A 23,406-nucleotide genomic window follows, 5' to 3' on the forward strand; every position below is an offset into this window, starting at 1 on the left:
TTTGAGCATGGATGATAGATAACCAGAGAGCAGTAAGAAGAACATCGGAAGAATATTTCTGTGGCTTCTGGTCTATTGCCAGATTGCTTTCTGAAAGGATTGCCTCCGTTTACATTGCTATAGTCAGTGTATAATAAGGTGGCAGTGTGTGGTGCCAGAAACGGCATAATGGTCATAGAGTGACTGGATTCCAGTTCCAGCTCCAAGACCCACTAGTTTTACCCTTGAGCAAGTACTTATTTAATCAGCTAGTTTGTAAAATGAGCATCATAATAGTACCTCTCCATAGTGTGGTTGTGTGGATTAAATGAGTTCCTCCCAGTGCTTCCAGCTGTGCCTGGCTTCAAGCATGCACTTAAATGTTAGCTGTTGTTAGTAGTAGTAACAGACATATTAATAGTTTACCAGCTTCACCTCATCTTTATGTTATTAATGCATTTGGAAGCATAACTTTTATTTGGATTTATACAAAAGAATTTTAACTATGGTTAGAACAAATTGTAGGAGACTTTTAAGTACTCAACCCAATGAACTTAAAAGAGTTTAAATGCTTTAAGAGTTGGTTATTTTAAGGCAGTTTTCCAAAAGCAAAATATTTATACCTTCTATAAGAGAAAGTGTAGTTATGACTGGTGTATTTAATTCACATCTACCAACCTTTGCCCAAACACTAGAGCTTAGAGAACTGGAGGAAGTGTTCCAAATATTTGGTTTGAGAAACATTGTTCTATAGAATGACCAGCAGTTCTTTCAAGACTTATTTGAAAGTGGCACTCCTTTTTTTTGAGTTAATAATTCCTATCTCAAAAATTGTTGAGTTAATAATTCCTATTATTCTATAGCTTAAGAGAAGATAGTTGTTTGTATTTCAAGTTCTAGACTCCTGTGGATTTTGATGTAACATTGCATTTGAGTTTAATATGCTTTATTTAGCAAGGTAAAGAATGATGTTGAACAAGTTATATTATGCTTTAATTTTTATTTTCATGTCAAATGGGATACTAGTACTTTTCCTTTATTCATCTGGTGAAAATGAGAGAATCTGTGATGTGCTGAGGCTGCCACTAAATACCAGGAATTATTTTTCATGGGCAGTGAGATAGCTGTATTGCATTGTAGCTATCTACACTAGCTACTAGTGACTTACTAACCACTCTCAAATGTGGACTTACCTTTATCACATTTATTCATTCAGTAAAAATTTATTGAGCACCTATTGTGAGCTGAACTCAGTGCTAGGCATGGAGGAATCAAAGGAGAATAAGACAAGGCTTTTAAGGAACTTCGACTATGGTGACCACACATGATGGAGTACAGTTATAGGAAGTTGTCCCTTTCACTTTCAAAAGTGTCCTGGTTTGGTGAATTGTATGGTCACTTTACCTTAGAATCTAATGGATAAGACAGATAAACGGACACGTATAACATAAAGTATACATGCAGTGATTGGAGGAAGCACTAGGTGCCTAGAAGATTGGATTACCTAACTCAGCCCTCAGCTGGGGATCTGCAAGGTTTTCCCTGACGGTAGAGGTCTGATCTAAGGTTTTACTTTGAAGTTGATTGTTCTTAACTGTTCACACAATCTCTTAGTCTGGTGTGAGGTCAAGGTATAGAAGAAGTGAAAGGGGATCTTCTGGAGCAGTGGTTTTCAATTGGAAAACCACTCTTGCACATCGGAATTACTCTGCAGAGGTTTAAAAAAATACCAGAGGTTGGCCTAATCTCCAGAGATTCTGATTTAATTGGCTGGAGTGACACACATGCGTTCTAGTGATTTTTTTTTAAAGCTCTGCAGGTGATTCTAATGTGCAGTTACTATTATTACCATTGTTACCGTGTGATTCTCTCTTTGGTATAGCCAGAATGAAGTCCATAGCACTTGCTCTCTAATTGTTGGTGATTAACTGAGCTCAGGAGAAACCAAAAGTTAAGCGATTTCGCGAACTTTTCTTATTTAAAAATTGACTTAATTTAATTCATCATTGTATTCTTTCTTTTGCCTTCAAAATGTGTTGAAGCCCAAAATTAAGTTTCCTCTCCCTCACTTATTGCTAAGAATCTGTATTTCCAAGTAGCACAAGAACTTGGAAGCTAGTAGTGAGATGACGGTGTTAAATAGGTCAATTTTTTATCACTAAATTCTTAGATTGAGAATAAAATAGAGGAAAAACAATGGTTGGGTTTATTTCATTTTGTTCTGATTTTCATTCAGCCTTGTTTCTATTTAGTTGCATGTTTTATTACTAGCTTTTCAAGTGTAACATACATGGTCAGTGGTGATCCTTTATGTGTAGCTGCATGTGCCCAAAGGTACAGGATGTGTATTCATCTATGAAAACTTTTATTTAAGCCTAAGCTGCATTTGTGTTTTTAAAACACAAGCATAAAAATAGAAAAGAGGCATTTAACTTGTTCTCGCATTTTTCACATATTTGCAAGTTTATGAATAGACTCATAGTGAACTGACAGTTGTTGAACACCTGTGTACGAGGCATTCATAATTCCTAAAATTTGAACTGTAATATAAATAGTAACATTATTAAGAATGTACTATTAGGGTTTTTTGGCATTGAACTTAATTAATTAAAAAAGGCTTTGTTGTTTTTTGCTTTTATCCAGAATATAGTAATATTCTGGATAAAAGCAAATATCCAAATATAGTTTGGATATTTGTCCCTTCAAATCTCATGTTGAGATGTTATCCCCAGTGTTGGAGGTGGGGCTTGGTGGGAGGTGTTTGGGTCATGGGGTGGATCCCTCATGAATGGCTTGGTGCCCTCCCTGTGATAATGAGTTCAGAAGAGATCTAGTTGATTAAGAGAGGCTGCCACCTCCACCTCTCTGTCATGGTCCTTTTCTCACCATGTAACACATTGGCTTCCCTTTGCCTTCCACTATGATTATAAGCTTCCTGAGGCCTTCACCAGAAGCAGATGCTGGTAATATGCTTTGTGTAAAGCCTGCAGAACTCTGGGCCAAATAAACTTTTCTTTAATAATTACCCAGCCTCAGGTATTCCTTTACAGCAATGCAAATGGACTGAGATAGAAAATTGGTACTAAAGAGTAGGGTGTTGCTGTAAAGATACCTGAAAAGGTGGAAGTGGCTTTGGAACTGGGTAATGGGCAGGGGTTAGAAGAGTTTGGAGGGCTCAGAAGAAGACAGGAAGATGAGGGAAGGTTTGGAACTTCTTAAAGACTGGTTAAGTGGTTGTGACCAAAATGCTGATAGAAATATGGACAGTGAAGGCCCATCTGACAGGGTTGGAGATGGATATGAGGAAGTTATTGGGAACTGCAGTTAACGTCTCTATGTTATGCCCTAGCAAAGAATTTGGCTGCCTTGTGTCCATGCCCTAGGGATCTGTGGAAGTTTGAACTTAGAAGTGATGACTTAGAGTATCTGATAGAAGAAATTTCTTTCTTTCTTTTTTTTTTTTTTTTTGCAACAGGGTCTCACTCTGTCACCCAGGGTGGAGTGCAGTGGGAAGAAATTTTTGAGCAGCAAAGCATTCAAGAAGTGGCATGGCAGCTTCTGATGACCTACAATCAGATATGGAAGCAAAGGAATGACTTAAAGTTGCTTTCCTTATAATTAAAAGGGAAGCAGAGCATAAAAATTTGGAAAATTTGCAGCTTAGGCTTGTGGTAAAGAAGCAAAAAGCATTTTCAGGAGAGGAATTGAAGTGGGCTGTGAAGGAACCACTTGCTAGAGAGATTAGCATGACTAAAATGGAGGCAATTCCTAATAGCCAAGACAACGGGAAAAAGGCCTTGAAGGGATTTCAGAAATCTCCAGGGCAGCTTCTCCGATCACAGACCTGAGGCCTAGAATGGTTTTAGGGGACAAGCCCAGGGGCATGCTGCCATGTGCAGCCTGGGGACACTGCTCCCCACATCTCAGTTTCTCCACCTCCAGCTGTGGCTCAAAAGGCCCCAGCTACAGCTCTGGTCACTTTGGAGAGCACAAGCCACTGTAAGCCTTGGGGGCTTCCATGTGATGTTAAGCCTGCAGGTGCACAGAATAAATGCAAGAGTGAAGGAGGCATGGCAGCTTCCACCTAGATTTCAGATGATGTACCAGAAAGCCTGGGTGCTCAGGCAGAAGCCTGCTGCAGCGGTGGAGCCCTCACAGAGAAACTCTCCTAGGCCAATGCTGGGGGGAAATGTGGGATTGGAGCCCCCACCCAGAGTCTCCACCAGGGCACTGCCTAGTGGAGCTGTGGGAAGGGGGCTGCCACCTTCCAGACCCAAGAATGATACAGCCACTGGCAGCTTACACCCTGAGCTTGGAAAAGCTGCAGGCATTCAATTCCATCCTGTGAGAGCAGCCACAGGGGCTTCACCTTGCAAATCCATAGGGACAGAACTGCCTAAGACTTTGGGAGCCCATGTCTTGCTCCAGTGTGCCCTGGATGTGGGACATGGAGTTGAAGGAGAGCTTTGGAGCTTTAAGGTTTATTGTCTCCACTGCTAGGTTTTGGACTTATGTGGAGCCTGTTGCCCCTTTCTTTTGGATTTCTCTCTTTTGGAATGGGAGTGTTTACACAATACCTGCACCATCTTTGTATCTTGGAGCTGAATAACTTCTTTTTGATTTTACAGGCTCATAGGTGGAAGAAACTTACCTTGAGTCTCAAATGAGACTTTGGACTTTTGAGTTAATGCTGGAACGAGTTGACCTTGGGGGACTATTGGGAAGAGATGATTATATTTTGCAGTGAGATTTAGGTGGCCAGGGGCAGAATGATAGTAGTTTTTATGTTTGTCTCCTCCAAATCCCGTGTTGAGATGTAATCCCCAATGTTGGAGACGGGGCTTGGTGGGAGGTGTTTGGGTCACGGGGGCAGATCTCTCATGAATGCTTTGTTGCCTTCCCTGCGGTAATGAGTTCATGTGAGATCTGGTTGCTTAAAAGAGGCTGGCATCTCTGCCTCTCTGTCTTGCTGTTTTTCTTGACGTGTGACATGTTGGCTTCCCTTTGCCTTGCACCATGATTTTAAGCTTCTTGAGGCTCTCACCAAAGCAGATGCTGGCACTGTGCTTTGTGTACAGCCTGCAGAACTGGGAGCCAAATAAACCTCTTTTGTTTGGAAATTGCCCAGCCTCAGGTATTCCTTTATAGCAATGCGAATGGACTAATACAACAGGGGTGTGTGTGTGTGAACAATAGTAGAGATTAATCAAATTGCAGTAAAAATGTGTGTTTTTTGGCTTGTACGTTAACTGTGGCCTATCATCATAGCTATGTTGTAGCCATATTCTTAATGGACTGTGTTTTACAGGTATTGTATCTGAAAATAGAGTATTACAAGATAATGAATTAAAGGACTTCTTAAACATCTTGAGTGGTAAATTAGTCTTTAGTAAATACGTAGAGTAAAAATTATATTAGTATTCCAGGATTCTGTTCAATCTTATTAGTTCAGACAGCATTTGTATCTGTCAATAAAGGCATGGGTTATAATGGCTCTGGGGAGACCACCATCTGATAAATTTAGCAATTAACTTTATCAATTTAAACATGCACCTTCTTTCTCTTACCTCCACCCAAGGTATATGATTGTTCTACCCATAGCAAGAAAACAAAAAAAGACCAAATAGGAAATATGGCTTTAAAGTTAGTATATGACCATGGGAGAGGAGTTAGGGAAACTGTAAGATCATTTGCTTTTTAATAATTGAATTTTCAGAAAAGCATATTTAGAACCATGTATTTTTAACTAAATATCCAGTGTTAAATGTAATGATGGAGAGAAACAAAAGTCTTTATTGAAGAAAAAATTATAGGCCAGAACTTGACAAATAAGAACACTGATATTGCTAAAAATAAGAATGAGAATGACTGACAAACCTTGCTGGTTGTTTTAAAAGGTACGTGAAAAAAACGTAGTTTTAGAATTAAAATATAGCTGTAAAAGATCTTGAGGATTATTGATTGACTCAGTTTTCATCTAATCATACATTGAATACTGTGTTTTAGAAAATGATTAAAGCTTTATAAGTGTACAAAAATATAGAGTGTGGTATAAATGTTTATATAAATAGCCTTATGATATATTTGAACACAAGTAGTACATTTCTTAACAGATGTTAATTTATATTGAAATCAGTGAGCTCAGTTATTTTCATTTAGGATATGTTTAAATAATGACAAGTTAAATAATCCTTTTTTTTCTGTTTGTGATATGTTAAAGGAGGAATTAATTCCAATGAGTGTGAAAATGTATCAAGAAAAAAGAAAATGTCAGAGGAATTTGAAGCCAATACTATGGATTCTCTGATAGACATGCCATTTGCCACTGTAGATATTCAGGATGACTGTGGAAGTAAGTGCTTTATTAAGTAAATGCGTATTTAGAAGCAATGAGTAGTAAATTTAGTTATATATATATATTTTTCTTTATAAGTTGTTTCACTTTTAATACTTATGTTTTTGAGTTTTAATTTTGATTTCATTTCATTTATTCTAGTTTTTTGAGACACAGTCTCGCTCTGTCATCTAGGCTGGAGTGGTGTGATCACAGTTCACTGCAGCCTTGACCTGCCAGTCTTAAGTAATCCTCCCACCTCAGCTTCCTGGTGGGAGGTAGCTGGGACCACAGGCATGTGTGGCACCATATGTGGCTACGTTTTTATTTTTTTTATAGATGTGGGGTCTTGCCATGTTGCCCAGGCTGGTCTCAAACTCCTGGGCTCAAGCCATCCTCCTGCCTTGGCCTCCAAAAGTGCTGGGATTACAGATGTGAATGATCGTGCCTGGCCAAGTCTTGTTTTTTATTTAATAGTTGTCTATATCTATTGGTATAATAATAATATAATATTATATTCATATATAATAATATCTGTGATAACATAATCACAGTTAATATTGACGTGTCTCACAAAATGTTGAGCCAGCTACTTCTGAAAATAATGGGCTAGATAATGCCCTTGATTATTGTGGAGCCACTGCTAATTTCAGCAGTACCCATTTATCTAACACATGTTTACTAGCTGTTTGGTATCCTCTAAGCACTTTGCTAGGCATTGGGAGGGTCCATTCGTGAACAAGATGGGCATTATCACTGCCCCAAAGGAGCTCAACAGGCTAATAGTGAGAACAGGTCAACTTTTAATTAAATGTTCATGTATTGGATCGATTCAGTCTTTGAGAGCTTCATTCACAAACTTTAAAGCAACAATGCTTACTTGATTGAAATACTGCTGGAATTACATAAATATCCAAATCTGTGTTTTGGCCAGATGCGGTGGCTCATGCCTGTGTTCTTAACACTTTGGGAGGCTGAGACGGGAGGATAACTTGAGGCCAGGAGTTTGAGACCAGCCTGGTCAACATAGGGAGACCCCCATCTCTATTTTAGTAAAATAAATAAATTAAAAAAAAATCTGTTTTATGTCATTGTAAAAACAATACTGTCCATGATATTTGGGTTTACCTTCACTGAAAATGTTAAAGATTTGACTATTGTCCAGGTTACTTGTGGGGAGGAAAATAAGGAAAAGCGTCAATATATTCAGATGTTTATTGACTACATACTCTGCGCCATTCAACTGTTTGCAGCCTTACATAAAGCCTTGCTGTGGTTTGATATGCTTTTTTCATGACTAGGGCTCTGTGGCATAACAAATCATCTGCTTTAGTCTCTTCATCTTGAGAAAAGAAAACTGACTTAGAGAAGTTAAGTAAATTAAATTCACACGGTGGGAAAGAACTAGTTGTAGAATCTGGTTTCTGATTTGTTAGTCATTTCTTTGATGAACATTTATAGCCAGGCATTGTGCTGGACATTGGGAATATTAAAACACACAACAGTCTTGAACGTCAAGAAGCTCCCAGCTTCATTGGGGAGCCAATCTGTTGACGGCTATCATCTCATAAGATGAATGCCATACAGGCTGCTCTGGAAGTGCATGACGTGAGGATGTGTGCAGGGAGGCATCTAACCTGGGTGTGGGAGGAGAGGGTGTCCATGAAGCCTTTCTAGATGTTTGGCAAGAGTAGAGGCTTGGAGGATGAGTATGAACTATTCAGTGCTCTTGAAATTATCTGACCATCAGAATTTTCTGCAGAGTGATGTAAAAGCACAGATTCTTCTTTTTCAACCTTTGCATCCTGCCAGGGAATCTTTTTGTTTAAAAATTTTTTTAAACATCTCAAGTAATTCTGATGCTCAGCCAGTCTCAGAAACCACACTACTCTTTATCACACTGTCTTCTGGAGGCAGTGAACCTGACTTGTATTTTGGGAAGATGTGATACTTAAAACGATTAAGTCTTTGGTATTTTATTAAGCAGTCTTTCCCATTCCATAATCCAAGGGGGAGAAGGAATCAGGAAGAGGTGTTTCCTATATTTTCCTTTACAACTGCCCCGTAGAGAAGAACCATGTTTGTGAGTTTCACGGCTGTTGGGGAAACCTTCACTGAAGAATTTTCATACCTGTTAATTAGAAGATACTCTTAGAAAAAAGTGAGAATAGCAAGGATTTAATGTTTTCCTCTTAATATCCTACTTGTTGAACAAATAAAATGAATATGTTTAAAAAATTCAATCACTTCTTTCTGATTTCATTACTTTCTCTAATTTGGATATAAATAAAGAAGGCTTCTCATGAATAGCCATGCCCTGTGTGCCCACCGTGGGCCTCACTCACCCGCGTTTCTCCCTGTGAGCCTTGTTCCAGTCTCTGAATCACTCCCATTGGAGTGCATAAGTTAGATTGGAACAAGGGATGAGTCTGTTCATTCTTCCAGCTGCAGGCACTTCTGATTTATACATAGCTTACATATATCTAATGTATATGAACACATAGCTTCTACTAGCGATGGAAAGCAAGATACTGCCAGAATCCCAGAGAGCAAATAGTGTTTCTGTAGTCACCATATTCTTATATCTCTACTGTTAAGGAGATTAACAGCCATTGGGACCAGAAAGAAGGAAGGGGCTGGATGTGTTTGTGGCATGTATTTCATTCCTGCTCTGAAAGCAACAGCTGTTTCCTCAGAGGATGTGCATTGGAGGGATGGCCAGTTCTTCATATGAACAGGATCTTTTCTCTCTAGGATATGATATATTTTTTACCAAAGAAGTGATGTTATCTATGTATACTAGGGGCTCAGGCCAGTCCACAAAAGTCTACTTTTAACTAATATATACGCTTTTTGATAATTCAGGCTTTATGAGTTAAAAGTCTTTGTGGGTTAGTCTAGACTGCAAACCACCATGTATTATATTACTTTTGTGGGAAGATGGATTTAAAATTCCAGGCTCCAACTTATACATGGGCAGCGTGGTGCAAAGGGAAAAACAGAAAACTTGTGTTTTACGTTTTGGTTACTTCATTATCTACTTGGACCTTTGACACTTAAAGTGTGGATAAAAATTCCCCCCTGTTTATCTCATAGTGTTGCTTTCTGGCTAAAAAGAGATAATGTATGCAAGAAAGAAGCTAAAAATGTAAAATAATGAATAAATGTTATTTATAAAACCTTTGAAACGTACCCCTTAGTTATTTGGGGACAACTTACTCTCTCATTTTTATAATAGCATTTACTAAAACACTAAGGAACAAATAGTACAATTCTTTGCAAACCAGAAACTACTAACTAGTTTTTCTGAAGTGAGATTTTTATAGGAATGTACAAAAACTGGGAGTTTTATTGCCAACCCTTAAACCGTAAGAAAGGTATAATAATAGTGTTTGTGCCTGAAACACAATATAATTAGTTTGTGGCTTGAATGGACTAAATTTGGCTTTCTTGTACGTTTAGTAATCAGTCTACTCATTTGCTCCATGGTAGATGGCAACCTCAAAATTCTCAGGTTGTTTGTTGCCTATGATTCCTTCAGTTTTCTTTGGTGTGTGGAAATTGTGAGTTAACTGCCAAGAAATTCTTGCTAATAGACACCCTGGCAGAGCAATGAGGAAAGTAGTGCTAACAAAAACATCATGGGAAGGGGAATCCTTGGCAGTAGGAAAACTCCCCTTGAAACGGTTAGTGTCTCTCGATTGTCAGCTGCGTTGCCTTCAGTGCGAATGTGGTATCTTGATTAGGCAGCATGTGGTCTGGTTGGGTGAGATGGGTCTTTACATGTTTTGGTTAGTTTTGAAGAAGAGACTTTTATTAGGGTTATAGTTTAGAATATTATAACTAAAAATTAGAAGATAACATGCATTAGAACTAAATATGAGAATATAAAAGTATATTAGAAGTAAAATATCCAAATGTGTGTACAATGGAAATCTTTTAGAAATGATGGGGAGGCTGGGTGCCATGGCTCACACCTGTAATCCCAGCACTTCGGGAGGCCGAGTTGGGCGGATCTTTTGAGGTCAGGAGTTTGAAACCAGCCTGGCCAACATGGTGAAATCCCGTCTCTACTAAAAATACAAAAATTAGCGGGGCATAGTGGCACGTACCTGTAAGCCCAGCTACTAGGGAGGCCGAGGCCGGAGAATTGCTTGAATCTGGTAGGCAGAGGTTGCAGTGAGCCGAGATTGCGCCACTGCACTCCAGCCTGGGCAACACAGCCAGACTGTGTCTCAAGAAACAAAACAAAAAAGAAATGATGAGGAGACAGTACAACCTGTGCCACACCTTTGGCTCCATAGGGTGGACACGTTTTAGGAGAAAATCCAGCTTAGTGCCTGGTTGACTTGGATGGGGTCTTTGCTGTTTACAAGGGAAATGTTGTGGGTCAGTTGATTATAAACCCAGTAAACCATCCAGGAAAGCATTTGGGTTGCTACTGTTCTGCATTCGAAAGTAGAATGGAGAGTCATTCTGCTGTTGGGAATAGCTTAGTATGCTTCCCACAGTGTGACTTTGTGGAGAGTTTTAGTTTAATTGATTCTAGTCTCTTAAAGGAATCACAGTTCTTAACTATCAAGCCACATTTATCGAATTTATTTAGGGATGGGATCTCACTATGTTGCCTAGGCTAGTCTCACACTCCTGGGCTCCAGTGATCCGCCCACCTCAGTCTCTTGAGTAGCTGGGAAAACAGGTATGCACCACTATGCCTGGTCTTAAGCCACATTTAAATAAAATCTTTTGATTTTCTTTTTTTTGTGTCATGTCTTCCCTAAATGTGGAATTCAGTTCTCCTTATAGTAAAATGCTTATAATTCTTATTTTACCTCACACAGAATTCTACTCTGTAATAACTGAAGATTTTAGAGATATGGGAAATCGTAATTTTGCTACTTATTAATCCTAACAAGTTGTTACATTTAAAAAATTCTTAGATTTTAAACATCTTAAAATATAAATTGAAACTTACCTTCACCTAAAACTTTTTTATACAAAAATGCTATATCAAATAAAGATTGAATCTTTGTACTTGATATAGTAGGTGGTTACCCTGAGTCAGTTAAGAAAATAAAAGATAAATTGTTTTCTGCATCCTCTATAATTAATTGGGGAAGCATATACTGCATATTCCAAATGTTATTATGAGAGAGGTTAAGGCAAATATCTGCCCCAAATAACATAAATGATTGATATCTTTTCTTTTGTTAAAAAAATAAGAAAATGAATAAAAATTGGAACAAGCCCAATCACTAAATTAATTCAACTCATATTTATTGAGTGTGTTATGTACCAGGTACTGTTATTGGTGCTGAGCTGAGGACAGTTAGTTCAGCTAGTGTGTACTTTTTCCAGGCTCAAGTTCATTCATTATCGATGACATTGACATTGGCATAATAATGGTAGCTGTCTCACAGGATTGTTGGAAAGATTCAATTCCTCAATACATGTGAAGTCCTTAAAACGTAACTAGCCTCAGTACATTTTCATTAATTTAGTTTCACCAGGATTTTTTTTACATGTATTTGCTAAATTATTTATAAAACATTTCCCTTTAAGAGAAATATTTTATAATAATAATATTGAGCTCCTCCAGCACATTGCTAAATGCTTTACATTTTCTCACATAAACCTCTTAGAAATTTTTTTTTGTTTTTTGAGATGTAGTCTGGTGCTGTCACCCAGGCTGGAGTGTAGTGGTGTGATCTCAGCCCACTGCAACCTCTGCCTCCTGGGTTCAAGCAATTCTTCTGCCTCAGCCTCCCGAGTAGCTGGGATTACAGGTGCCCACCACCACACTCAGCTAATTTTTGTATTTTTAGTAGAGACAGGGTTTCATCATGTTGGTCAGGCTGGTTTCAAACTCCTGGGCTCAAGTGATCCACCTGCCTCAGCCTCCCAAAGTGCTGGGATTACAAGCATGAGCCACTGCACCCAGCACATAATCCCCATAGAAACTTAAAGAGGGAGAAGGTAAGGTTTTTTTTTTTTTTTTTAGAAAGTTTTAGTAATTTGCCAAAGATTATTGAGATACTAAAGGGGAATAATTCTGTGAAATATATGGCCGGGTGTGGTGGCTCACGCCTGTAATCCCAGCACTTTGGGAGGCTGAGGCGGGTGGATCACCTGAGGTCAGGGGTTTGAGACCAGCCTGGCCAACATGGTGAAACCCTATCTCTACTAAAAATACAAAAAATTAGCCAGGTGTGGTGGCATGTGCCTGTAATCCCAGCTACTCGGGAGGCTGAGGCAGGAGAATCGCTTGAACCTAGGAAGTGGAGGTTGCAGTGAGTCAAGATTGTGCCATTGTACTCCAGCCTGGACAACAAGAGTGAAACTCAGTCTCAAAAAAAATATTCTATGAAATATAGAAGATAGTGTTCTAAGTCATATAGCTAAGGAATTTTAGGAATGGTTACTTTGAAGATTTTAGCTGCCTAAATAACAAGAAAAAATAAAATATCAAAACAAATCTAATTCATTCTCAGCCTTTTAGCTAAGAGTAAGTGTGAAAACAGTGAACCCACTGTAACGGATGGATGACTTAATTTTTCTCATCATTCATTTCTTTGTAGTTTTTGAGGGAATAAATAGAACTTGAGAAAAAATTAGATAATTTACATAAAATTACACGTGGTGCTTCAGTTAAAAAAACAAATACACGAATCAGAGAGTTACAGCCTTTGTCAGCAAGACCAGATTCATTACAACACATTAAAATGGCTACTGAAATCATTATGAAAATTAACAAGTGGAATAAATTAAATTTGTAAGATGGGTTTATGAGCTGTACTCCAACTGATGACTTTTTTGCTAACCAATGAAGTTACTCTAAATAATCAGTTGAGAGGTCCTGGGCGTGTGGCCAAATTTTTCTACATTTTGTTCTATGGTCATTGATTTTTGAAATTCTAATTGGTAAACTAGATGATTACATAAATATTTTGTTCCTTATATTTTCATATGAAACTAAAAATAAAGAATAATATCCAGTTGTATTTTAGAACCTACATTATAATTTCAAAGTGAGAAATAAAATGGAGTTCAGTAATGAAAAGCACATGGATTTTATACTTTGACCATATATAAATAAACTTTACAGATAAAATCAGAGATGGTATGCAAACAAGAGAGAAGAAATATTGGGGCCGGGCATGGTGGCTCACGCCTGTAATCTCAGCACTTTGGGAGGCCGAGGAGGGCGGATCACTTGAGGTCAGGAGTTGGAGACCAGCCTGGCCAACATGCGAAACCCCATGTCTACTAAAAATACAAAGATTAGCTGGGCATGGTGGTACATGCTTGTAGTCCCAGCTGTTTGGGAGGCTGAAACATGAGAATCGCTTGAACCTGGGAGGTGGAGGTTGCAGTGGGCTGAGATTGCACCACTGCACTGCAGCCTGGGCAACAAAGCAAGACTCCATCTCAAAAAAAAAAAAAAAAAAAAAGTCCGGGCGCGGTGGCTCACGCCGGTAATCCCAGCACTTTGGGAGGCCAGGGCAGGTGGATCATGAGGTCAGGAGATTGAGACCATCCTGGCTAACACGGTGAAACCCCGTCTCTACTAAAAATACAAAAAAAATTAGCTGGGCATGGTGGCGTGTGCCTGTAGTCCTAGCTACTCGGGAGGCTGAGGCAGGAGAATGGCGTGAACCCAGGAGGTGGAGCTTGCAGTGAGCCGAGATTGCGCCAGTGCACTCCAGCCTGGGCAACAGAGCAAGACTCCATCTCAAAAAAAAAAAAAAGAGAGAGATTGGGTTCCATGTGTATCAATTGTATGATAAATCAGCAGGGCTCACGGAATTAAGAAAAGTGTATTACAAGGGTTGGTAAAACTGTACTGTAGCAATAAATACAGGATTCCTTTTTTCCCCATCTGTCATTAGGTATTTTAAAACTACACATTGTCTGTGATGCCTAACAAAAGAAAATTTTAGATTATCCAGTTCAAAGGAAAGTTAAATAGTTATTGGTAAAATTATAGAAAACTAAATAAATTTAGACAAACCATGTCCTACTTTATTTTTGCCTGAAAGTATTCTGGGTTGGGGTTTTACACTATGTCATTCTCCTGATACCAGAATGGTTATGTTATATGTTATAACCATTACCTTGAGAGATTATGATTTTTTTTTCTGCAAAATGGATTTATAGGATGTTTGAAATGGCAAAAATAAGTTGCTACAGATGGGAAGACAGTTTAGTATTAAATAGATAAGGTAGTGTTAAATAGGTAAGGTAGAAAACAACGTAGTGTCAAGTGGTCTTTGAAATACTGTGTTAATTCTGTCCCCCTTTTTGGTATTGTTCATATTGGAGTGTGAGTAAAATACAGAAAAAATGATTATATATCTTATCTTCACAGTAAGGAATGTACTATACATGGTCACCCAATAAACAGTGTATGCAAAAAATGGAAATAAAAATTTCATAAAACAATACTTATACTAACTGTGAGCAGTATACTATCTACATGACTTCTGTCTCATTCCATTCCATTCTTTAAAAAGTGCTCTTTATTGGCCAGATATGGTGGCTCACACCTGTAATCCCAGCACTTTGGGAGGCTGAGGAACGTGGATCACCTGAGGTAAGGAGTTCGAGACCATCCTGGCCAATATGGTGAAAACCTGTCTCTACTAAAAATACAAAAAATTAGCTGGGCATGGTGGGCATCTGTAATCCCAGTTACTCGGGAGGCTGAGGCAGGAGAATCACTTGAACTTGGGAGGCAGAGGTTGCAGTGAGCAGAGATCGCTCCATTGCACTCCAGCCTGGGCAACAAGAGCAAAACTCTGCCTCAGAAAAAAAAAAAGTGTTCTTTATCATCTTCTAAGTTGATTTCATAACCCACTAATGGGTTGATGCTTGCAATTTGGGAAAAAAATAACCTAGACGGTAGGTTTGTGAGTCTCAATCTTGAATCCATTATTTAATATCACCGCGAATTGTCGTAATTAGTACAAGTGTTAACAGTTAGTACCTTTACCACAAATCACAGAAAGCTAGAACTGGAAGAGACCCCGAGAGAGAGATTGTCTAAACGTTCCTCCCTGTCCCTGGTTTTTTTTTTTTTTTTTTAAATGTTGCATTGTAGAAACTTTCAAGCATATATTAGAGAAAATAGGAAAAGAGGCCTCATGTATTCATTACCTCTTCTTTACTGGATTATTTTGAGGTAGATCCCAGACATATTACTTTATCTGTAAATACTTTAGTATATTTCTTTAAAAGGTAAAGAATCTTTAAGAAAAAATTCAAAATATCCTTACTATACCAAAAAATACTGGTAATTCTTAATGTCATCAAATAGCAAGACAATCTCTGATGATGTCATAATTTTTAAAAATCTGGATTATTTGAATTAGTTACCAAAATCTATGCACTATATTTAACTGACACATCTCTTGAGTCTCTTTTCATGTATACATCTCCTTTTTTCCTTTTGGGTATGTGTATGTGTGTGTTTATTGTTGAAGAAATCAGGTTGTGTAGAAGTTTTGCTATTCTGGTCATTTAAAATTTTTTTCTGTCTCTTCTAGTAAACTGGTAGTTAGATCAAGAGGCTTAATTAAGTTTCTGACATTTGTAAGAATGTTCCAAAGATAGTATTTTTTTTTTCTTTCTGAGAGACAGGGCCTCACCCTGTCATCCACACTGGAGTACAGTGGCATGATCATAGCTCACCGTAACCTCGAACTCCTGGGCTCAAGTGATTCTCCCACCTCAAGTAGCTGGGACTATAGGTGCATACCACAATGCCTGGTTAATTTCTAAATTTTTTGTAGAGATGGGGTCTTGCTGTGTTGCCCAGGCTGGTTTTAAATTCCTTGCCTTTAGTGGTCCTCCCACCTAGGTCTCACAAAGTGCTAAGATTACAGGCATGAGCCACTGTGCCTGGCCAAAGATAGTATTTTGAATTTCCTGTAGTGTGATATCAGTAGGCAAATAATGTTTGCTTGTCTTGCCTTTTTGCAACTTTAAGATTGATCAGTGGCTTCAGGTCTTATTACTCTAAAGTATCTATTATTAAAGTTCCCCATCAGCCTTCCATCTAATGGATCATCCATTGATGGTCATTGGGTTGATCTCTTACTTTGTTAAGCATTTTGAAATGGTGATATTCTAACTATCTTTTTGCATTAATTAGCTTGAAATTTCTATAAAGAACTTTACCTTAGCTAGCTATTTAATTTCCTATATGACTATTTGGTTATAAGGAAAGATGGAATAAATGCTTGACTTTTTTCTGTTATCATCAGATATTTAGAATCATGTTTCTCTAGATTCCTCCAAAGGTGACCTGTGAGTTTTTGGCTTTAATTTTTTTTAGTATCATTAAGAATGGATGGATTTAAGCATATTTGATGTATTTAACACCACTGAAGTTTATTCTATTTGGTGCCCAAATTGTCCCATCTTTGGCCAATGAGAAGACATTTAAATTGAATTTAGAGATCTTCTCATATGACCCTAGGAGTCTTTGAATTTCCAGAACTCTCATACATTGTATGCTCCAGACCTGGAATCAGCTCTTTCTCCAAGGATTAGTAAGATTTTTAAGTTCTCAGATAAACCTATTAAGTTACTTAATTAAAAGATGCTTGTTGGAAATCTAGTCTTCAGGTCATTGGCCTTTTCACTATCCAGTGCTGCCTCTATAAATTGAAACACACAGTACTAGTCATTTTCTCAACTGCTGTTGCCCCTTCTATCTTTTGTATTTTTTTCCCAGTACAGTACAGGTTGATAGCTGCCAGATTCACCATCCCAGCATCCTGTGTTGCTTGGGGTTAGCCCTGTGTGGTGATTTGGACAATGAAATATAAGGGGATGGATGCTAGGAACTTATTTAGAATTGATTTGTAATTTTACCTTAAAAAAAGGGGGTCTTGCTTTTGAAGTTTATTTTTCAACATTATATTTAATTTAAAAAACTGTTCAGGGATGGGTGTGGTAGCTCATGCCTGTAATCCCAGCATGTTAGGAAGCTAAGGTGGGAGGATTGCTTGAGCCCAGGAGTTCAAGACCAGCCTGGGCAACATAGTGAGACCCCCCACCTCTACAAAAAATGAAAAATTAATGAGCTGTGGTGGTGCATACCTGTAGTCCCAGCTACTTGGAGAGGCTGAGGTGGGAGGATCATTTGAGCCCCAGGAGTTCGAGGTTACAGTGAGCTATGATTGCATCACTGCACTCCAGCTTGGGTGACAGAGTGAGATCCTGTCGCAAAACAAAACAAAAAAATAACAAAAAAAGAACTGTTCAGGGCAGCTTTTCATTTTCCATACTCATAGAAGGTGCAAGTGGTCTGGATGAGTAAAAACAATGGAGAGTTTATACATCATCTGTTTCTTTTTGGAGTTTCCTTTTTTTTTTTTGAGACGGAGTCTTGCTCTGTCACCCAGGCTGGAGTGTGCAGTGGCGCAATCTCGGCTCCCTGCAAGCTCCGCCTCCCGGGTTCACGCCATTCTCCTGCCTCAGCTTCCCGACTAGCTGGGACTACAGGCGGCCGCCACCACGCCTGGCTAATTTTTTTGTATTTTTAGTAGAGACGGGGTTTCACCGTGTTAGCCAGGGTGGTCTTGATCTCCTGACCTTGTGATCCGCCCACCTCAGCCTCCCAAAGTGCTGAGATTACAGGCATGAGCCACCACACCCAGCCTGGAGTTTACTAAATGTTCTTTAGCAGATACAGATTTATCTTCCTAATTATGTTTAGTTCTGAGTATTATCTAATAATTATAATAGCTAATAATAGTGTTTACTTTGTACTAGGAAGTGGTCTAAATGTTTTTATGTATTAACTGACTCAATCCTCAAAAAGGTCCTATGAAGTAGCTATTATTATTATTCTAAAATTACACAGGGAAACTGAATAAAGAGAGTTTATGTGCTCATCTAAAATCACACAGTCACACAGCTAGTATATGGGAGAGCCAGGATTCTAACCCAGGTGCTCTGGTTCCAACTATATTAAAATTGGCTTTCATTTTCAGAGTACTAATTTATTAACAGTAGGTGGTGGTGGGCTAGAAATGTATTTAGAAGTGGATTTAAAATATATGTGTTCTTCATTAGCATATTTTGTTACTTCTGTTTAAAATTAGTATATTCATATTACTGCGGTTAGATGTAGGACCTTTTCTTAGATGTGTAAAATTGCAGGCAGCCCAGTGATATATTGATTTGATTTGCTGTATTAAAACTCTTACGTAAGAAATAAAACCCAATGGCATCATGAATGAGACAATTCACATAATTCTTATAACACAGATAAAAATGCTACAAACTATTTCTTAGTAATAAAATCTGTAAAGTTCTGATAAGGTTAGGTGTGTAAAAGAAGCTAATAATAATTTATATTTTAAACGTGTATCCTCTAATCATGAAGAGCCATCATTAGCCACATTAATCATTAGACATATTGTTGAGAGATATAGTGATGAAATAGATGCATGAACACACCAGATAAGTTTGCCTTAATTCATAATGATAGGTCAGATATATTGCCCAGGCCACCTTGCTCTTAGTTTACCCCATTTTGTAGGTCTTACAAATATATGTTGTGGAAAGAAAACATATCTATTTCTACACACTCTTAGCTTTTTAATTTTAAATACGCTGTACTATTTTTCTTAGAAATTAGCATTAAAATACTATTTGAGGCATTAACTTAAAATTGTTTACTATTAATATCTCAAAGAGAAACAGAATAAGAATTATTTTTGCTCTGTGGTTTTATGTGTAATGTTAACTAGTTGTGCAGAACTTCAGTAGAGAAGCAATTTGATACAGTAGCAAAGTTTTTCTGCTTTTCTGTTTTATCGTGTAAAATAAGGGATTCAGTTAAAGCAGGGTTGCATATGCACACAGGCATTGGGCTGTGGGTTGAGCCCAGACTTCTTTTCACAATCCTTCTTAAGGCATTGTGTGCAGGCAGTTACTGTGGTCTATTAGAGTTGATCCCAAAGATGAAACCAACCGAATAGGATTGAATGTAAGGTAAAGTGGTTCTTTCCTTCCTTTTTCAAAATAACACCTCAGAAAATATATCTGAATTTTCACAAAGTCTCTGTGAGGTACTCTATTTTGTTTTGTTTTGTTTTTTGGAGACAGTCTCACTCCATTGTCCAGGCTGGAGTGCAGTGGCATCGTCTTGGGTAACTGCAACCTCAGCCTCCTGGGTTCAAGCGATTTTGTGCCTCATCCTCCCAAGTAGCTGAGACTACAGGCATGTGCTACCATGCCTGGCTAATTTTTGTATTTTTAGAGGAGATGGGGTTTCACCTTATTGCCCAGGCTGGTCTCACACTCCTGACCTCAAGTGGTCTTCCTGCTTCAGCCTCCCAAAGTGCTGGGATTACAGGTGTGAGCCACCATGCCCTGCAGGGGAACTGTATTTTGAACAGTAAACTACTATTCAAGAAGACATGGCTTGGAAGCTCAATTAATGGATTGTAGTTTTGCATGCATATGGAAGCCCTGATAGAATCTGTTAAAAAAAAAAAAAAGATGATGGCATTTCACACAGATTTAGTAATTATTTCTGGGAGCATGCTTCGTAATTAGAATTGTTAGATATTGTAAATGAGTCTTACAAGGATTACTTTAAAAAGTGGTATTGTAAACGCTTCTCAGATTACCTTTTGTTAAGGATCAGTTTATTTCATTATTTTTTTTATTTTTTATTTTTGAGACGGAGTCTCCCTATGTCGCCCAGGCTGGACTGCAGTGGCGCCATCTCGGCTCACTCCAAGCTCTGCCTCCCGGGTTCATGCCATTCTCCTGCCTCAGCCTCCTGAGTAGCTGGGACTACAGGTGCCCGCCAGCACACCCAGCTAATTTTTTATATTTTTAGTAGAGACGAGGTTTCACCGTGTTAGCCAGGATGGTCTTGATCTCCTGACCTCGTGATTCGCCCACCTCGGCCTCCCAAAGTGCTGGGATTACAGGCGTGAGCCACCGAGCCTGGCCAAGGATCAGTTTTTTAAAAAAATTTCCTGTTTGTTGCCAATGGATACTTTTGTAAAATACAATAAAAATGAAATTATTAGAAAATGAAATAAAAGAAAAGACCTACAAAGTAGGAATCAAAATTCAGCAGACCAAATTATTCTGCCCCATTGCTATGGAAGTTTCCAAAGCATTCTCTTAATTTTTGCAACAAATAGTTTATAGTGTGACAGTGGCCCCAGACCAAAACTTTGTGTGGCAGTAGGGTTATACCCTAGAAGTTACAAACATACCTATACAGGATGGTTGAAGAAATGATCTTTCTTAGTGTTATGAACATTGTGGTGCCGGGAGCTGTGCTTCAGATCATGAGTCAGCTCACTATGGCCCTCAGGCCAAATCTAGTTAACCACCCTGCTTTGAAAATAAAGCAGGAACACAACTGTACCCACTCATTTATGTTTTGTCTACAGCAGAGTTGAGTAGTTAACGGCAGAGACTATGTCATCTGCAATGCCTAAACTATTTACTATGAGGTCCTTTACAGAAATGTTTGCAAACTCCTGCTTTAGATTTGAAAATGACACTGATGAATGATTGCTACTTAAATATTGCTTGTTTTTTTTTCTGACTGTATTATCTTTGTTTAAATGTATTAGACGTATTGTTTGACTTTTTTCCTCTAGTCACTGATGAACCTCAAATAAATTTGAAGAGAAGTCAAGAAAATGAATGGGTCAAGAGTGATCAAGTAAAGAAGAGGAAAAAAAAGAGAAAAGATTATCAACCCAACTATTTCCTGTCCATTCCAATCACCGACAAAGAGGTGCTATTTTTAAAAAGTTATTTTTACTGTGAAATTTTATTCTAAATTTAAAGTACACTAAATGCTTATTAGCCCACTTGCTCTTAGCTTTTAAGAGTATTTGGTGGCATTTTAGCAGGACTGTCCAGGTAATATTTCTGTTTAAGTAATAGAAATGTATTTAAACAACAGGTTTAGAAAATATCATTTATTTTTCTGAGACTGGGTCTTGCTCTGGCACCCAGGCTGGAGTGCAATGGCACAGTCATAGCTCACTGCAGCTTTGAACTCCTGGACTCAAGCAGTCTTTCCACCTCAGCCTCCAAAAATATTTAGACAATCATATTTAAACGGTAATTTTGCAAAATCCACTTGAAAAATTGTTGCTAGATGGCATGTCAAGGTCATTTGCAAGTGTTTGTTCATTTTATCTGAGGGAACTTTTGGAAGTAGAGAGAAGTGACCAGTTGAAAAAAGAGGATTCTGAGATCTCTGTTGGGAAGGTAAACTGGGGTTTCTTGCTGCTTAATCTTGTTTATTATAGTGATTATTTCAACATAGTTTCTTTAAAAAATTACTCAGTATTGTAACAACTTAATATTGCACCATTAAACTTGGTAAAAATCTATTAAAATCTGAAAAATTAATGCAATAAATAATAGGAAATGGAACTAGCCAGTTAGCTCATACTGAGAAACCCCTGAGAGAGAAAACTACTGCATCTCATTACAACCACTGAAGCGGTGAGGTAGGAATTAAAATCCCTCAGGAAAGAACACCTCACTTGGAAGACTGACTGTTTTTACCCCTTGGCCCAATTTACGAGCCAGATTTGAATTTCTGTTTGATTGTGGGTGATAATCTCTTTGACCAGGCACATTTCCACATTGCTTTTCCCCTTGTTTAACTAGAATGTCTCTAGGGAATGCTAACAAATTGTTAAAAATCAAATCAAAATTAAAATGAAAGAAATAAATATCAAAAGAAAAAATAAATTATTTTGGGTCATTCTAGGAAATATCTAGTCTGTGAGACACAGTTTAGCTGGGGAGAAGATATACATAACAAGAGAAGAGTTACCTAGCCATATAAGATTTTAGATTTGATGTACTGAAGAATCATATTCTGATTTTACTGATACATATTTGATTCCTTTGGTTGAGGAATACTTTTTAAAAGTCCTAATAAGGGCCAGGTGTGGTGGCTCATGCCTGTAATCCCAGCACTTTGGGAAGCTGAGGTGGATGGATCCCTCAAGCCCAGGAGTTTGAGACCAGCCTGGGCAACATGGCAAAACCCCATCTTTACTAAATATACAAAAACTAGCTGGGCATGGTGGCTCACACCTGTGGTCCTAGCTACTTGGGAGGCTGAGGTGGGAGGATTGCTTGAGTCCAGGAGGCAGAGGTTGCAGTGAGCCAAGGTTGCGCCACTGCACTCCAGCCTGGGTGACAGAGCCAGACTGTATCTCAAAAAAAAAAAAAAAAAAAAAAAAAAAAATTAAAGGTCCTAGTGCAATAGTCATTAAAAGTGTTTAGGCAATACAAAGTTAGTGTAATCAGCAATTATACATTTTATTAAAATACTTGCAAGTTTGGTTTGAAATTTAGGATCACGTATACCTATGGGGATTAGAAGAGCTCAGGGAGTGAAAGGTGCTGCTGCTTTCATGAGCAGCCAGACAGAAGCCAGGTCCTAAGGACACTGAATGTCAGACAGTTGAAGTGACTTCCCTATGGACACATGATTTGTGATTGGAAGAGAATCCAGGTTCTGTATTTTGATTTGACAGTCTCTCAATCTAGATGTTCGATGAACACCTCTGGGTGTCGCTTTCCCTAGGCCGCTCATTTTCTGCTTCTCCCTTCACCTGTATTCCTTACTCCTAGGGGAGACTGAGCAGCATCTCTGCATCACCCCCATGTCTGCCCTCTCTCCCCTCCTAGCTGTGTTATGGCTTCTTACCCCTTCCGGAGAAGACTGATGGGATGATGTGCTGTTGGGATAGGGAAGGTGGGGAAGGGGATTGAGAGGAAGGAAGAGAAAAAAATTCTTTCCTTTCACCACTAACTTCTAGGCTTTGCATCACAAAGGTGAAGGGAGAAAGGGGATGAGAGTCCTGTCCGCAGCTTTTAGTTTTCATCCTTTAACCTGCTGTAGCCTTTGTTTCTGCCTCTCTACCCCTGTAAAGTTGTGTAGATGCTGGAAAGAGTGTAGGCTTTGGGTCTGACAGACTTGTTAGTCCCAGCTGAGTCACAGACTCTGCTGCATGTGCAGGTCAGGTTACCTAAATTTTTCAAGTTTCAGTTTGTTCAGGTGTAAAATGAGG

At 38.5% G+C, this 23,406-nt stretch overlaps 1 protein-coding gene across 7 annotated transcripts in view; it reads left to right on the plus strand.

The window, feature by feature from the left end:
* The window catches only part of AKAP7 (A-kinase anchoring protein 7), a 149,166-nt gene that overhangs the window by 4,759 nt on the left and 121,001 nt on the right, over positions 1 to 23,406 (plus strand). For 6 of the 7 annotated variants that reach the window (XR_010112516.1, XM_063605462.1, XM_063605464.1 and 3 more), the window contains exons 2-3: positions 6,200 to 6,331; positions 20,959 to 21,098. Coding sequence is in view for 6 of the 7 variants with exons in the window: in XM_063605462.1 (XP_063461532.1) it covers positions 6,200 to 6,331; positions 20,959 to 21,098 (272 nt within the window). In the remaining variant the exon portion in view is untranslated. The remainder of the gene's footprint in view (positions 1 to 6,199; positions 6,332 to 20,958; positions 21,099 to 23,406) is intronic. The other variant, XM_057302593.2, reaches the window with a different exon arrangement.

The sequence above is a fragment of the Pan paniscus genome, chromosome 5, assembly GCF_029289425.2.
Source record: "Pan paniscus chromosome 5, NHGRI_mPanPan1-v2.0_pri, whole genome shotgun sequence".
Lineage (NCBI taxonomy): Eukaryota > Metazoa > Chordata > Mammalia > Primates > Hominidae > Pan > Pan paniscus.